Here is a 16,746-nt window from a genome sequence, read left to right as displayed (position 1 = left end):
GTTGATCATAACTGGGTTAACAATTTCATATTTAAAATCAGCCATAACTCCCCTTGTGGCAGACAGAGCAAATGGAAGCTTTTTGTGTAAGCATGTCTACCCTATTTTTCTATGGATAATAGGGTTGACAAGTTATACTCGAGTCGACGCACTCAGGTTTTCCAACACATAACACCAGAAAATGGCAAAGAAATATAGTACAACCAGCTCACCTGCTATTTACACTATGATTCGACAATTAGATGCTCAATGTTTCTTTGGAAAAAAAGTATTTCAAAAGGAATGGTTTAACCACATTAAAACAAGAGTTCAGTTAAATTCAAATATATAAATAAATAAATCAGACTTGAACTTAAAATGTGGGACAAACATAAGTTAATCATTAATCACATGAAATAAATAACAGCCAATATCTGTTGAGGCATCAAAACTAGGGCTTTACAATGATGGTGGAAACTTTGGAAAATGTGGGGATTAAGTGGGTTAAAATCGTCCTAGAACTCAGTAAAACATGCCATGGGACATGTCAAAATGCAGATTTCTGGTACTTTAGCCAGTTATATATAAAAATCTCATTTATTAAATGTTATATGTGGTTTATATTAAAGGGCATGTCATTTAATATCACGAGCTTTAATAATTGAATATTGGTGCACAATTTCTACTTCATTGTGGGGCTCCAGAGTGGCGCAGCAATCTAAGGCACTGCATCTCAGTGCTAGAGGTGTCACTACAGACACCCTGGTTTGAATCCAGGTTGTATCACAACCAGCTGTGAATGGGAGTTCCATAGGGTGCACAAGCCCAGCGTGTAGGCTGTCATTGTAAATAAGAATTAGTTCTTAACTGACTTGCCTAGTTAAATAATAATATCGAAGTGATGCAAAAAGGCACTCTATTCATGGAAAGACCCAGGCAGTCATTGGTATAACTCAAATACCTTTCCTCTTGTGTGTATTTAGTTTCAGGCTGATTGTGTTTGTGTCATTGCCACAGTGCAGGGGCCTATGTCCAGTTTCAGTTTGTTTGGTTTCAGTTTGTTTGTATGGGAGAAAAGCCCAGGGATTAAATAAATTCAAATCCGTTACACTCATCCCCCTTTTGACCTCCTCCTTTTTCCGCAGCAACCAGTGATCCGGGTCAACAGCATCAATGTAACAGTATAACTTTAGACCGTCCCCTCGCCCATACCCGGGCGCGAACCAGGTGCAAACTATCACTAAATGATGCAATGTGATATTGGAGTGAGAGTGGAGCAGAAAAGGCAGAAAACAACTGGGAAATTATGCATACATTCTTTATGAAACACAATTTTCCACCATGGTGGAACCTTGATCCTCAATTACTTTGTTGCTCACTAATTGGATGTCAAGGTAAAGTTATAGCAACTGTTTGTGATCTAATCAAACTCATCCAGACATAATGAGGTGCATGACTGAAGCTTCTCTGGATGTCCATCAAGCCTAAATTGTTCTGTACTCGGATTCTAAAGCTGTTCTAATCATGCATGAGGCCTAAATGCATGTTCTGTTTGATTAAACTGTAAAGTGCAAACTCATCACCTCATCCAGGTTGACTTGGGCTAAATACTGATAACTTAGCCTAGCTCTTATAGAACTGTGCCATACATTCAGATGCCATGCATTTGTATATTCTTATTTTGTCCTAGCCTTGAAAGTCCCGTAATTTCCCCAGCTTAATCAGTGGTCACATCACACTCACTCATTTTATTTTTGAGCAATTTAGGATGTTGCACAACGCATTCAGCCACCGGTGTCAGAAAATAATTGTGTTTTTTCCAGCATTCTTGTCAATGTAGCTAGTTAAGGAGGAAAATGGTGCCTTTACAGCCTGAATGGAGGATGCTTCATGTACAGTACCAGCCAGTCCACGGGGGACACGAGTGTATTACGGGGAATGCACATCAAGCCTCTGCACTACGCTTACAGATCACTTAACAGCTGACCAATATACGCTATCCAAGAGTCTCCATCTAACCCATTCTCAGTAAATATCCTATGTTCAAAATGTTTATACATCAAATAGAATAACTTCAACATTATGTTACGGGCAATGTTGACATATCCATAATACATTTAATTTTAGGCCATTAGTCTACATATGAAAAGCTTAATTTCTCATCTTTGTTACGTTACTGAGTATCATCGGTGTCTACAAATGTGACACTTCTAAAAAGTGCAAGAATGTGTCTGAAACAGAAACAAATAATGCATCGTCATACCCAGAGCAGTAGGTTGCTGTGAAAATTGTGCTTAAAGACTAGAAAAAAAAACTATAAAAATCATGACGTCGGTGAATTTTAAGTCGGCGCTCAAGAAAGATGTCTGAGTTTCCAGTTCCAATATCTCTCGTAGAGCACTGTTAAATCAAATCCCCCTCGAATACCACATCCAAAACAATCGGGAACTCGGAAACCTCAGACTTCAAGACAAAAAAAGAAAGAAAAGCAGGTCAAATAATGACGTCAGTTATCTTCAGGTCGGAGAGTCAGAGCTCTAGAAAGTTTCGATTTGGAATTCCGGGTTGGATGACATTCAAAAAATAATTTTTCGCAGTCAGATCTTTTTTTTTTGTTGGGGGGGGGGGGGGTCCAAGCTGTCTTGAACACACTGAAGTCAGAAGTTATAGATTTGGGGGGGCGGCACAGTCTGCAGCACCCATCCTCACACTACTGGACTCAGAAATCCAATGTCTACTGATCACAGATAATCTGCTACTTCTGTCCCCAACCAAGGAGTGCCTACTGCAGCACCTTGATCATCTGCATAGATTGTCAGACTTTGGCCCTGACAGTGAACCTCAGGAAGACAAAAATAATGGTGCTCCAGAAATGGTCTAGTTGCCAGGATAATAATTATAAATTCTATCGCGACACCATTGCCCTAGAGCAGTGGTTCCCAACCAGGGATACTAGGACCTGAGGGGGTACTTCAGGCAGAGCAAAATTCAGTTGGTGGTAAAATAAATGAAAAGGTTGGAAACCACTGCCCCAGATCACACAAACTATAAATTACCTCAGCCTAAACATCAACACCACAGGTAACTTCCACAAGGCTGTGAACGATCTAAGAGATAAGGCAAGGAGGGCCTTCTACTCCATCAAAAGGAACTTAAAACTCAACATCCCAATTAGGATCTGGCAACAACAAAAATACGTCAATCAGTTATAGAACCAATTGCACTCTATGGTTGTGAGGTCTGAACTCACCAACCAAAAATTCGCAAAATGAAAAATACCAAAATGAGAATCTGCAAAAATATAGCTGGTGTACAACAAAACCACAAACAATGCATGTAGAGCAGAATTAGGGCTATACCTGCTATTTATCAAAATCCAGAAAGGAGCTGTTAAATTCTACAACCACCTAAATGGAAGCGATACCCTCACATTCCACCAAAGTCCTCATCTACATAGAGAGATGAACCTACTATCACGTTTCAGGTAACACCTAGATGCAGACAATGTCAAAGTAACAGTTTATAATCACAGGGGCAGGCAAAAGGCAAGTCAAGGGCAGGCAGAGGTCAGTAATCCAGGAAGGTGGTGTAAAGGTACAGGATGGCAGGTTGAATGGTCAACACCAGGAAAACTAGGAAAGAGGAACAATCGAGAGACAGGAGCAGAGGGGAAAACCACTGGTAGGCTTGCCGAAACTAAAAACCAACTGGAAACAGAGAACACAGGTATAAATACACAGGGGATCCTGGGGAAGATGGGTGACACCTGAAGGGGGGTGGAGACAATCACAAAGACAGGTGAAACACCTACAGAAGAGTCCCCTCAGCCAGCTGGTTCTGTTCACAAACAGACCCCCCAGGACAGCAACACAATTCGACCCAAACAAATTATGAGAAAGCAAAAAAATAACTGTTTGACACAATGGAAAGAATCAACCAAAAAAATTTAGCAAATTGGAACGCTATCTGGCCCTAAACAGAGAGTACACAGTGGCAGAATACCTTATCATGGTGACTGATCCAAAATTAAGAAAAACCTTGACTATGTACGTTACAGACTCAGTGAGCATGGCCTTGCTACTGATAGAGGCTGCCATAGTCAGACTTGGATCTTGAGAGAAGACAGGCTGTGTGCCCACAAAAAAAATTGGTGGAAACTGAGCTGCACTTCCTAACCTCCTGCCAAATGTATGACCACATTAGATACATATTTCACACAGAACCACAAAGAATTTGAAAACAAATCAAGCATTGATAAACTCATATCTGTTAGGCGAAATACAGCAGTGTGCAATCAAAGCAGTGAGATGTGTTGCCGTTGCCATGTGAAAAGGGCAACCAGTGGAGCACAAGCAACATTGTAAATATTATTTCACTTGCTTTGGCAATGTAAACACGTTTCCCATGCCAATAAAGCCCATTTGAATTGAACCGATTTCTTTCCGAGTTTTGAACGCTGCATCTTTCTAGAGTTCCGACTTTCCGACCTGAAGCTCGCCGACGTCGTGATTTGACCTCGTTTTTTTCGCCGAGTTCCCAGTTGTCTTGAAAGCACCACAAGAGGCGGATGTTGAGTAGATGAATGATAAACAGACGAGCTAACGGTTGCCATCATTTGACTTCTCTACAAACAGGCTTGTGATATAGCTGTCGTCATCACCTAATTCCAATTGTGTGGAAGAGACAACACATCAGGTAAATTCCGTGTAGAGATAACTAGGAAACAATATTTGAGAGGCAATCAGCTAGCTAACGTAACGTAGCTAGCTAACGTTAATCTCCGTTTAGTTTTAAACTGATGTTACTCAATGTGAGTTAGCTAACGTTACATGTAACTTGACTGTTCTTTTGAAATGTGTTCCATTTTCACTGATGAAAATAATAGCTAGCTAGATACCTAACCAGCTAGTTGAACTAGCTACAGTAGCAACTATACTAACTAGGCAGACAGTTGTATAACGCTAGCTAGCTGATGTAAACGTCCAGTCAAATCGAGGCTTCTCTCATGTCAACAAGTCCTAAATGCAGTAACGACGAGCTAGCTAGCTAAGATAGCAATTTATGTTTGATATAAACTGTGTCGATGTCTAGATAGCTAGCTACATTACGTAAAGAGTGTTTGTCTGGTGGGTTGAGCGGATCATCTATGTAAATAAAGTTACTGTAGCAAGAGGATTCAGGAAAATCTTTCTAGAAAGTTGCCTCTCACTAGAGAACCCTATGCTGGTGTTGTATGTCACCCCCCCCCCCCCCCTGATTCAGTTCCACATGACAAAATAGTGTAGTTGATCTTCTTTATTTTTAGGTAAATTATTGAAAATTATGATGGCTCATTCATATTCTACTTAAACATAAATTGGCAATGGCACTTTTTTTTGTAACATCACCATCATTGATCCTCAATGACTTTGTTGGAATTCAGTGTAATGTTATAACAAATGAAGGCCCGTTTCAACTGTTTGTGATCAAATCAAACTCATCCAGACATAACGAAGTGCATGACTGAAGAGTCTCTGGATGTCCCTTAAACCTAAGTGTTCTGTACTCTGATTCTGAATTTCTGATGCTGTTGTAATGTATGACGCTTAAATGCTTACTTTCCAGTTTAATCAAACAGAGCAAGTGCAAATTCATGGCCTTATCTAGGTTGCCTTGGGCACAATATGGGTATTAACTTAGCCTAGCTCTTATAGAATTGTGGCCTACATTCAGATGCCATGCATGCATTTGTACATTTTTATTTCTATCATACCCTGGACATTCCTGTCATTTCCCCAGCTTAATCAGTCTTCTTCACATCACACTCACTAACTGGTTGGATAGCTCTCCTCCTCCGCTCCTCCTCCTCTGCCTTAGATTACCCAGTCATTTGACAGGCTTATTTTTATTGCGCTGTCTGGCATTCTGACTGTTTGTTTTGGAGCAGGCAGGCCAGCCTCTTAATCAGTTTATGTTCAAATTAGAGACGCCCTGACATGCATGGTGATCTCTCACAGGCATGGTCAGCTGACCTGGGAAAGTGAAGCCTAGTAGGCCGAAGTATGGATGGCAGGTCTGGACAGCTGGTGGCATAGCAGTGTCCTGCTCCCAAGGCTAGGCTGTGTTTGTTTTCAGACACGTGTAGTAGTCAGGTGAGGTTTATGTTGTTGTAGAGTCTGTTAGGGAAAGTGTTAGGCTATTCTGTAGCCAAGTTAATTGCACTGCATTGCTGAGATGACATATGAGTCTGTAATACCAACATGTTTCAAGCAGACCACCATAGTCCGTTGTGCCCAAGAACACTAAGGTAACCTGCCTAAATGACTACCGACCTGTAGCACTCACGTCTGTAGCCATGAAATGCTTTGAAAGGCTGGTCATGGCTCACATCAACACCATTATCCAAGAAACCCTAGACCCACTCCAATTTGCATACCGCCCCAACAGATCCACAGATGATGCAATCTCTATTGCACACCACACTGCCCTTTCACACCTGAACAAAAGGAACACCTATGTGAGAATGCTATTCATTGACTACAGCTCAGCGTTTAACACCGTAGTGCCCTCAAAGCTCATCACTAAGCTAAGGACCCTGGGACTAAACACTTCCCTCTGCATCTGGATCCTAGACTTCCTGATGGGCCACCCCCAGGTGGTAAGGGTAGGTAACAACACATCCGCAACGCTGATCCTCAACACGGGGGCCCCTCAGGGGTGCATGCTTAGTCCCCTCCTGTACTCCCTGTTCACTCATGACTGCACGGCCAGGCACTACTCCAACACCATCATTTAAGTTTGCTGATGACACAACAGTGGTAGGCCTGATCACCAACAACGATGTGACAGCCTATAGGGAGGAGGTCAGAGACCTGGCTGTGTGGTGCAAGGGCAACAACCTCTTTCTCAACATGATCAAGACAAAGGAGATGATTGTGGACTACAAGAAAAGGAGGACCAAGCACGCCCCTATTGTCATCAATGGGGCTGTAGTGGAGCAGATTGAGAGCTTTAAGTTCCTTGGGGTCCACATCACCAACAAACTAACACGGTCCAAGCACACCAAGACAGTTGTGAAGGGGGCACAACAAAACATATTCCCCCTCAGGAGAATAAAAAGATTTGGCATGGGTCCTCGGATCCTCAAAAAGGTTTTACAGATGCACCATCGAGAGCATCCTGCCTGGTATGGCAACTGCTTGGCCTCCAACTGCAAGGCACTACAGAGGGTAGTGCGTACGGCCCAGTACATCACCAGGGCCAAACTTCCTGCCATCCAGGACCGCTATACCAGGAGGTGTCAGAGGAAGGCCATAAAAATTGTCAGACTCCAGCCACCCTAGTCATAGACTGTTCTCTCTTCTACCGCATGGCAAGCGGTACCGGTGCGCCATGTCTAGTTCCAAGAGGCTTCTAAATAGCTTCTACCCCCAAGCCATAAAACTCCTGAACAGTTAATCAAATGGCTACCCAGACTATTTGCATTGCCCCCGCACATTGACTCTTGTTGGGGAATAATCAGAATTGGTGGTAACGTAGGTAAGATTTTTATATTCATCATATGCTTATGAGTTATTTCTCATAAGAATGTATTTTGTTGTACTATAGTGGTGGCCATTGGCAGTTATCTGTTCTATGTCAAGACTAAGTTGCATGGGCCGCAGAGAGGGGAGAGGTCAAGGTGTCATCATGTGTAAACATATCTTTTGCTCCACTGTGTCTGTGTGCCAGTCACTTCCTACTTTTCCCATCGGGGAGAGGAGGATGGCAGTGTCTGGAATCATTCTATGCTCCCCGTGAGCTTGTCCAGGATTGGTTGTATTTAGAATTGGTTGTATCTAAATGACAATTTGATATATGCCTGTTGATATGGAGGATTGGTTTATGGTTCTGGGTTTGAGTAAGGAGACAAAGCTGAACGATTTATTATGTCTATGCTGTCTGACTATGTGTGTTTTTTTGCTATTAAAGGATCTCAGCTGCAATGTAGAGGGGGCTCTCAGAGAATTCATTGATAGACACTGAATTGATCTGAGAGTCACAGGGTTGTGATAGAGCTCATATAATTAAAGATGGACTTTGATAACTAACTCTGACTTGTGTGTGGTTTGCGCTCATGATTTGGTAAATAGAGGAAATTTCCACGACACTCTGTACCGGTACCCCCTGCATATAGCCCCGCTATTGTTATTTACTGCGGCTCTTAAATTATGTTATTCTATCTCTTTTTTTGCGTGTGTATTTTCTTTAAATTGCATTGTTGGTTAAGGGCTTGTAAGTAAGCATTTCACGGTAAGGTCTACTACACCTGTTGTATTCGGTGCATGTGACAAATAACATTTGATATCTAGTTCTTAACTGTTCCAATAATGTCTGCTCCTCCTGTGTCGTTTGGCCAGTCAATCTCCTTTGTATTGTAGGACTATAGAGCTAAATTTCTCGTTGACATAGGCTACGTTGGTTACACCAGACAGCTTTGCTGCTCCATTTTTGTGGCAATGTGCTTGTTTTATTTAAAGGCTACTGCGATTGTCTTGGGTAAGTGCTTGTGTTGTCAGGTGAATGAATTGAAGTCATAGGAATGCCATGATGCAGTCGACTGTGATTAATGGGCAGGCATGTGTTAGTATCTTGGAGACTAAATGTTATTGCACCAATGTTTGAGAGAAGCAAGTTGTCTATAATTAACCTATCACTTGTTAATGGCTGCATACTGTTAGTGTTTGTCATTTGCGTGAGAAAGTAGCAATTGCAATTTACAAATAGGAGTCTTTTTTTCTCCCTTTTTTCTTATAGGCTGTTGGACCTGACAGAAGAGCAGGCTCTGTAGGTGGAAACTCCCCACTGTCATCAGCAGGTAATCATGACTAATGTCCCTTCTCTTCACTCTGCTGCCATGGGTTCTGTTTTTCTGTAAATATTGGTGGCTTTAGGAGGTCATTTCTGTTTTAATGTCAGACTGCCAACTCATTGCTAAACTCCCTAATGTTTGCTGTTGTGAGTGTGCTAGGATAATAAACAATATTAATGTTTATCATCTAACACACATTTAGGTAAAGGGTGGATTGAAAGCAATTGCCATTGTTTTTGATTTAAATCCCTGTAAATGTAATATTCTAGAGGCCTCAGAGGCAGTAGCCTAGCCCTAGCCTAAACCCAGCGTTATCCAGCAATACTGTTGAATGTTGTCTGCATCCATCATATTTATCATACCAATTCACTTGATTGAAAAGATCTAGGGTCTACCAAGACGAGTCAATACTGAGACAAAAATGTCAGATAAGTTCATTTATTTGAATGCGTCAGTAGCTGAAGTGCGAGGCAGCTGCTGTATCATGTTGTAGTGTGTGGGTGTTGAGCTGACTGTCAGTGAACTGATAGGCCTGTGTGTGTGTTCTTCTCACAGAGTGGCTGAGTGAGTCCAAGGCCAGTGGTGAGTGGAGCTTCTACCCCAGGCCCCCCCCATCCAAAGGTCCAGTCAGCATGTCCAGCGACCCCCCTCCTCCCTACCCCGGAGGTCCCAGCGCCCTTCTTATCAAGGAGAAGAATGGACAGCCAGCCATTCCGGGTACAATTATTCTAGAACTGTGTCTCTCTCTTGTGTATGATGTTGAGGAAAAAAACATTTAGTTTGGGACAAGACTACAAAAAGAGACACATTTTAAGAGACTATTTTACAAATGGACAGAAGTCCAGGGTAGGAACCACGCACAGGCATACCTGTGAACTTTAAAATACCATCTGGTTTCTTCGACTGGGCTGCTGATTTAGTATTTGCACTGTAGCTGACTAGCTGTAGGGAAACTGGTGTGAATTTGCATAATTGCCTCTAAATGCCTCCCATATCAGCTCTTGTGTGGCTGGTTAGAGAAAGGCCTAGAGAAACATCACCAGGGAAACCTTGAAAGTAGGCCCTGTCTGTGAACAAATCTTTCTTTGTCTGGGCTTCCCCTCCACCCCAGGTTTCCTTACAATAAAATACTGTTTCGACCAGCCATGGGAATGTGATCAACAAAGTGTATTTGTTACAAACTACGTAACAAATCCTTGAGAATTGTAAAGCTATGAAAAATAACTATTCTGGCCTGAGTAACAGATGATGATGCATGTTCTCAATAATGGGCCAATGCCTTACTTGATTTAAGCCCAACATAAGTCTTGTTTCTTCAATCAGTCATTGCTGTGAAAGCTCACTAATAAATCCTTCTTGTTTGTCTGTGTTTTCTCTCCCAGGCTCGGCGGTCCCTGTATCGACGGGTCCTCCTCAGGGACACCCCCTGCCTCCAGACTATGGCCCTCCACCCTACGAGGCCACGCTACAGCCAGGCTTCTTGCCGCCACACGTCCCAGGAGATGGGGCCATGCCCATACCACATGGTAGGCATACACTGGTCTACAGAGGGAATTAAATAAGATGGGTGACTCTAAATGCATACCCATGTTGTTGGGCATAGCACCTGTATACAGAACATAAACAGTACATACCGCCTTGTGTTTCTACCCTACAGGTGGCTTCTACCCTCCACCAGGTCACTTTGGCCCGGGACAGTTTGGCCCTGGGCCCATTCAATTTGGGCCTGTGGCAGGTCAGACAGCTCACACAGTGCTGGTACCCCCTGGGACAGCTACCACAGTGACCGTGCTACAGGGGGAGATATTCCAGACAGCACCCGTACAGACTGTGTGTCACCACTGCCAGCAGCCCATCATCACACGCATCAACCACAGCGTGGGCCTCATGAACGCTGTCTTCTGCCTCTTCTGCTTCTTTGTTGGGTAAGAGGAAGAATTGGTGTACTACATTGTATAGAGGTTATGTAACGGATAACCAACAAGTGGCTATACGTTCTATGGAAAATAATAAACGACGTGGAAGGTGTGTTACACAACATTATTTTCCAGAGAAAGCATAAAGCCCAGAGTTGATAATCTCTTTCACACCATGGCTATAATTGAACACATTTGCTGCTAGAAATGTGTTCAACATCCACTGAAGTAGCTAACAAGTTTACTAGATACAGTGCCTTCAGAAAGTATTCATACCCCTTGACTTATTCAATATTTTGTTGTTACAGCCTGAAATAAAAATGAATTAAATGTGTTGTTTTTTATTCGCACCCATTTGGCCAGCAGCATACCACCCTGCATACCACTGCTGGCTTGCTTCTGAAGCTAAGCAGGGTTGGTCCTGGTCAGTTCCTGGATGGGAGACCAGATGCTGCTGGAAGTGGTGTTGGAGGGCCAGTAGGAGGCACTCTTTCCTCTGGTCTAAACAATATCCCAATGCCCCAGGGCAGTGATTGGGGACACTGCCCTGTGTTGGGTGCCGTCTTTCAGATGGGACGTTAAACGGGTGTCCTGACTCTCTGCGGTCATTAAAGATCCCATGGCACTTATCGTAAGAGTAGGGGTGTTAACCCCGGTGTCCTGGCTAAATTCCCAATCTGGCCCTCAAACCATCACGGTCACCTAATAATCCCCAGTTTACAATTGGCTCATTCATCCCCCTCCTATCCCCTGTAACTATTCCCCAGGTCATTGCTGCAAGTGAGAATGTGTTCTCAGTCAACTTACCTGGTAAAATAACGGATAAATAAAATAAAAAAATCTACACATAATACCCCAGTGGGCAGTGGCGATTTTAGAATGTAAATCTTGGTGGATCAAATTAATTTTAAAAGCCACAACACTAAACAATAAATTAATTGCACTATAACGGTGACAAATGGTGTCCACAAACTGTTAGGGCCTACATAAAGCTGTCCTAACAGCAGTCCCAACACTTAACACTGCTACACCTGGCTATCAGCGGAGCCTTGTCTGGCAGCGAAACAGCTCATTCAGCCTCATTTACTGCCTTTAAAAAAACATAGCTGTTTTGGCTGACTTGCTTAAACAAATGTGGTTTCTATTGACAATTGAGATATATATACAAACTGTGGCATAAGGGGACGATAAGCAGATAAGAGACAATCCGTAATTTCGATTAAGACATTAATCAGCGCGCTAGGACAGATGTAGTCAATATAACTATTTGTTCAGCACTTTTGAAATGTACAGCGGCAGAATTCAGAACATAGGCCGTTCTCTCTGTACACTAAGTCAGAACCGTAGGATAAATAAAGGGCACATAAGCAGACAATGAAAGGTCTTACAATATTCAATGATTACATTTCTCTAAAACAGGTTATAGTCTACATGTGCACCACGAAGTCAGAGCAGTAGGTGAAATAGGGTGAGGCACATGGGCTACTACACAACATACACTTAGTATTACTTTCTTAGCTACTGTATACATATCTCCCTGGCATATTACATAATTTATGCAGCAGCATACAAGACATTTGTGGACTCACCTTGTTGTGCTGTGCTCACTTGAACAGGAAGGTGGCGCAGCGGTCCTTTGTGGGCAAATTTTGTCATCAAAGTCTGGCATTCTCTGGATTTATGTTGCTTCAAGACAACTGTGAATTTGGGGAAAAAACTAGGTCGAATCATGATTACGTCGGTGATCTTCAGGTCGTAGCTCTAGAAAGAGGCCCGAGTTCCTGACTTACAATTCCGAGTTGGATGACCGTTTAAAACTTATTTCCACAGCCGCAGCTCGCCCCCCCCCCCCCGAGTTCCTAGTTGTCTTGAGCTCACTGAAGTCAGATTTCCAAGTTAAGTTGTTTTGAGTGTGGCAGAAATCATGTTGGATTGACAGCATGGCCAATGTTGAATATTTATAATTTTAAGCTTGGAAAAGAGACCCTTAAACCCAGACTTGGACCACACAGACATTCCACTGAATAGCAGGCTAGTGATTGCGTTGCAATACTGGCAGTTATAGACTGATTCCTTCCAAACCACTCATTGTTGAATTTGCGATTTCCAACTTGTTGTGTAATGTTTATGCCAATTGGCCGATGAGCACCGATAGGTTTTATCTATTATTTCTCTTCATATGACAAGGATTTGCAAGTAGATCGTCAACTTGATTGAGGATGATTACTAGATTTTGAAAAGTATGATGCTGACTTGATCAGTCCAATCAAAGCTACTGTAGATATAACGTGATTTGATGTCATTTTATCTGTGGCCAATGACCTTGAGCCTTCTTGGATGGGCACTTCTGATGTAACTCTATGGCAGCACCCAAGAGGCTTACATTTTCGAGCCCTACCCTTAGATTTGGCAGTGACGTGGTGTCCCCATGAGTGACAGAATACTGAGCCAATCACGGTGCAACTAGGGAACATTACCATTACCATTACGAGTCACCACTGTGTGTGGGGGGTACAAAAGATGAGGTAGTCATTCAAAAATCATGTTAAACAGTTGCACACAGTGAGTCCATGCAACTTTATATGTGACTTGTTAATCGACATTTTACTAATTTAGTCTTGCCATGACAAAGGGGTTGAGCATTTATTGACTCAACTTTTCATTTTTTTAATTAAAACCTCTACGGGATCGGTGTCCCTAAACCGGGACGGTTGTTGCTAATGTGACTAGGATGACGTAAGTAACAGCCAACTTTCCAGGACATAGAGATGTCTTATATGGGCAGTTAGCTTAACAAGAATTTAAGCTAACTGCATTGCCTAATTTACAGTAGCTATTACAGTTTAAAAAAAATACCATGCGAGTGCATGGAGAGTGCACAACAACAATGCTTTTATCACAGCAACAAAGTATTTCCTTTCAAATGGTACCAATAATATGCATATCCTTGCTTCAGGTCCTGAGCTGCAGGCAATTAGATTTGGGTATGTCATTTTAGGTGAAACTTTGGAAGAATAAAAAGGGTACGATCTGTTCATTTTGTAAAATAAAAAAACATCATTCCACTTTGACATTATGGGGTATTGTGTGTAGGCCAGTGATGACAAAATCTCAATTGAATCCAATTTAAGTTCAGGCTGTAACATAACAAAATCTGGAAAAAGTCTTGGTGGCTGACTAAATATGCTTTCTGAAGACACTGTAACGAGAGTAGTTTCCTCGGTAACCAAACAGACTTGCTAGTATAGCTAACCAAACCATCAGTTCTGCTTGCTGTTATGAAAATCGAATGCAACAATGCCAATAATGTTTTCAATTTAAACGTTTGCTTTCAAAAGCAGCTCAAGCATAGAACATATAAGAATGAAGTAGCCATTGAATTCTACCATGCCTCATAAGGAAATAATGCACGCTCTAGAATGACCTTCAAGCCAATCAGAAACGAGTATTCAACAATGCCATGGTGTAAACACAGAATATTAAACTACGGCAGGAAATATTTGATTTCCGGCCAAACGCGTCAGGATGAAATGAAGGAGAGCAGCGGGATGTTAGCTATAATAAGACTATTGATTTATGGTCTGTATTCTCTGGTGGTTTGTTTCGTAATTTATTTTCTCTCTCTACCACAGGTGTGATCTGGGCTGCTGCTTGATTCCCTGTCTGATCGATGATCTCAAGGATGTGATACACACCTGCCCCTACTGCAAGGGCTACATCTACACATACAAGCGTATCTGCTAACCACCAACAGACAGACACGTGTACAGTGGGGCAAAAAAGTATTTAGTCAGCCACCAATTGTGCAAGTTCTCCCACTTAAAAAGATGAGGCCTGTAATTCATCAATGGTACACTTCAACTATGACAGACAAAATGAGGGGAAAAAAATCCAGAAAATCACATTGTAAGATTTTTTAATGAATTTATTTGCAAATTATGGTGGAAAATAAGTATTTGGTCACCTACAAACAAGCAAGATTTCTGGCTTTCACAGACCTGTAACTTCTTTAAGAGGATCCTCTGTCCTCCACTCGTCACCTGTATTAATGGCACCTGTTTGAACTTGTTATCAGTATAAAAGACACCTGTCCACAACCTCATAGTCACACTCCAAACTCCACTATGGACCAAAGACCTGTCAAAGGACACCAGAAACAAAATTGTAGACCTGCACCAGGCTGGGAAGACTGAATCTGCAATAGGTAAGCAGCTTGGTTTGAAGAAATCAACTGTGGGAGCAATTATTAGGAAATGCAAGACAACTGGTAATCTCCCTCGATCTGGGGCTCCACGCAAGATCTCACCCCGTGGGGTCAAAATGATCACAAGAACGGTGAGCAAAAATCCCAGAACCTGCAGAGAGCTGGGACCAAAGTAACAAAGCCTACCATCAGTAACACACTACGCCGCCAGGGACTCAAATCCTGCAGTGCCAGACATGTCCCCCTGCTTAAGCCAGTACATGTCCAGGCCCGTCTGAAGTTTGCTAGAGAGCATTTGAATGACCCAGAAGAAGATTGGGAGAATGTCATATGGTCAGATGAAACCAAAATATAACTTTTTGGTAAAAACTCAACTCGTCGTGTTTGGAGGACAAAGAATGCTGAGTTGCATCCAAAGAACACCATACCTACTGTGAAGCATGGGGGTGGAAACATCATGCTTTGGGGTTGTTTTTCTGCAAAGGGACCAGGACGACTGATCCGTGTAAAGGAAAGAATGAATGGGGTCATGTATCGTGAGATTTTGAGTGAAAACCTCCTTCCATCAGCAAGGGCATTGAAGATGAAACGTGGCTGGGTCTTTCAGCATGACAATGATCCCAACAACACACTGCCCGGGCAACGAAGGAGTGGCTTCGTAAGAAGCATTTCAAGGTCCTGGAGTGGCTTAGCCAGTCTCCAGATCTCAACCCCATAGAAAATCTTTGGAGGGAGTTGAGGGTCTGTGTTGCCCAGCAACAGCCCCAAAACATCACTGCTCTAGAGGAGATCTGCATGGAGGAATGGGCCAAAATACCAGCAACAGTGTGTGAAAACCTTATGAAGACTAACAGAAAACGTTTGACCTCTGTCATTGCCAACAAAGGGTATATAACAAAGTATTGGGAAACTTTTGTTATTGACCAAATACTTATTTTCCACCATCATTTCCAAATAAATTCATTCAAAATCCTACAATGTGATTTTCTGGATTTTTTTCCTTCTCACTTTCTGTCATAGTTGAAGTGTACCTATGATGATAAATTACAGGCCTCATCTTTTTAAGTAGGAGAACTTGCACAAAAACTTGCACAAAAACTTGCACAATTGACCAAATACTTTTTTTGCCCCACTGTATATATATATATATATATATATATATATATATATATATATATATATATATATATATATATATATATATATATATATATATATCTTATGCACACACAACTCACAGCTCCTCATGGTTGTAGTTGCAGCCTATGTTCTTTCTCCAACATTTGCTCAGTGTGTCGTGCTTCATTTAGCCCTCCTAACTTTACCCTCACTTTCTAAAGCAGTTACTTGTTCACACTCACTATATTTACTGTATATCATAGGAGGCTGGTGGGAGGAGCTGTAAGAGGACAGGCTCATTGTAATGGCTGGAATGGAATCCATGGAACGAAGTCCAACACGTTGTCCATGTGTTTGATTTGTTTGGTACTATTCCATTCCAGCCATTACAATGAGCCTGTCCTCCTATAGCCCCTCCCACCAGCCACCTCTGCTATATTTATTGTCCAGACTCACTTACCTAGCTATGTACAGGCATTTAGATAAGTGCTAGATAGACACGTCACACAGGACTGAACCTGATCTAAAAACAGAAACTTATAACAATTGAGAAAAGATGAGTTGCAGACACGGTACATCTTGCATACTTTATAAAAAATGTATTTGGTTCAGGAAGGCTTTGAATTTGACATTTATGGAGCAAACTTGAGGGGTAGAGAAAGGTCACCCTTTGGGAAAGCTGTAAACATTTGTCACTT

The 16,746-nt window shown here is 42.1% G+C and overlaps 1 protein-coding gene across 1 annotated transcript; it reads left to right on the top strand.

The window, feature by feature from the left end:
• The first annotated feature begins 4,271 nt into the window (after nucleotides 1-4,271).
• Nucleotides 4,272-15,908, top strand: cdip1 (cell death inducing p53 target 1). Its single transcript, XM_021557860.3, has 6 exons — nucleotides 4,272-4,674; nucleotides 8,755-8,815; nucleotides 9,365-9,526; nucleotides 10,192-10,335; nucleotides 10,467-10,734; nucleotides 14,358-15,908. Exons 3-6 carry the CDS (start codon nucleotides 9,442-9,444, stop codon nucleotides 14,467-14,469), a joined length of 609 nt encoding a protein of 202 aa, XP_021413535.3. The 5' UTR covers nucleotides 4,272-4,674; nucleotides 8,755-8,815; nucleotides 9,365-9,441; the 3' UTR covers nucleotides 14,470-15,908.
• The last annotated feature ends 838 nt before the right edge of the window (nucleotides 15,909-16,746 follow it).

This window comes from Oncorhynchus mykiss, chromosome 13, assembly GCF_057628025.1.
Source record: "Oncorhynchus mykiss isolate SJ-2025 chromosome 13, ASM5762802v1, whole genome shotgun sequence".
Lineage (NCBI taxonomy): Eukaryota > Metazoa > Chordata > Actinopteri > Salmoniformes > Salmonidae > Oncorhynchus > Oncorhynchus mykiss.
The sequence above is the reverse complement of the archived record's forward strand: the minus strand, read 5'-3'. Positions and strand labels throughout refer to the sequence as shown.

Bases quoted from the DNA above. Each gene is read 5' to 3' on its own strand.
- cdip1 (XM_021557860.3), top strand. From the start codon at position 9,442: ATGTCCAGCGACCCCCCTCCTCCCTACCCCGGAGGTCCCAGCGCCCTT. The intron at 9,527-10,191 runs GTACAATTATTC...TTTCTCTCCCAG, and splicing joins TGGACAGCCAGCCATTCCGG to GCTCGGCGGTCCCTGTATCG. The intron at 10,336-10,466 runs GTAGGCATACAC...TCTACCCTACAG, and splicing joins GGCCATGCCCATACCACATG to GTGGCTTCTACCCTCCACCA.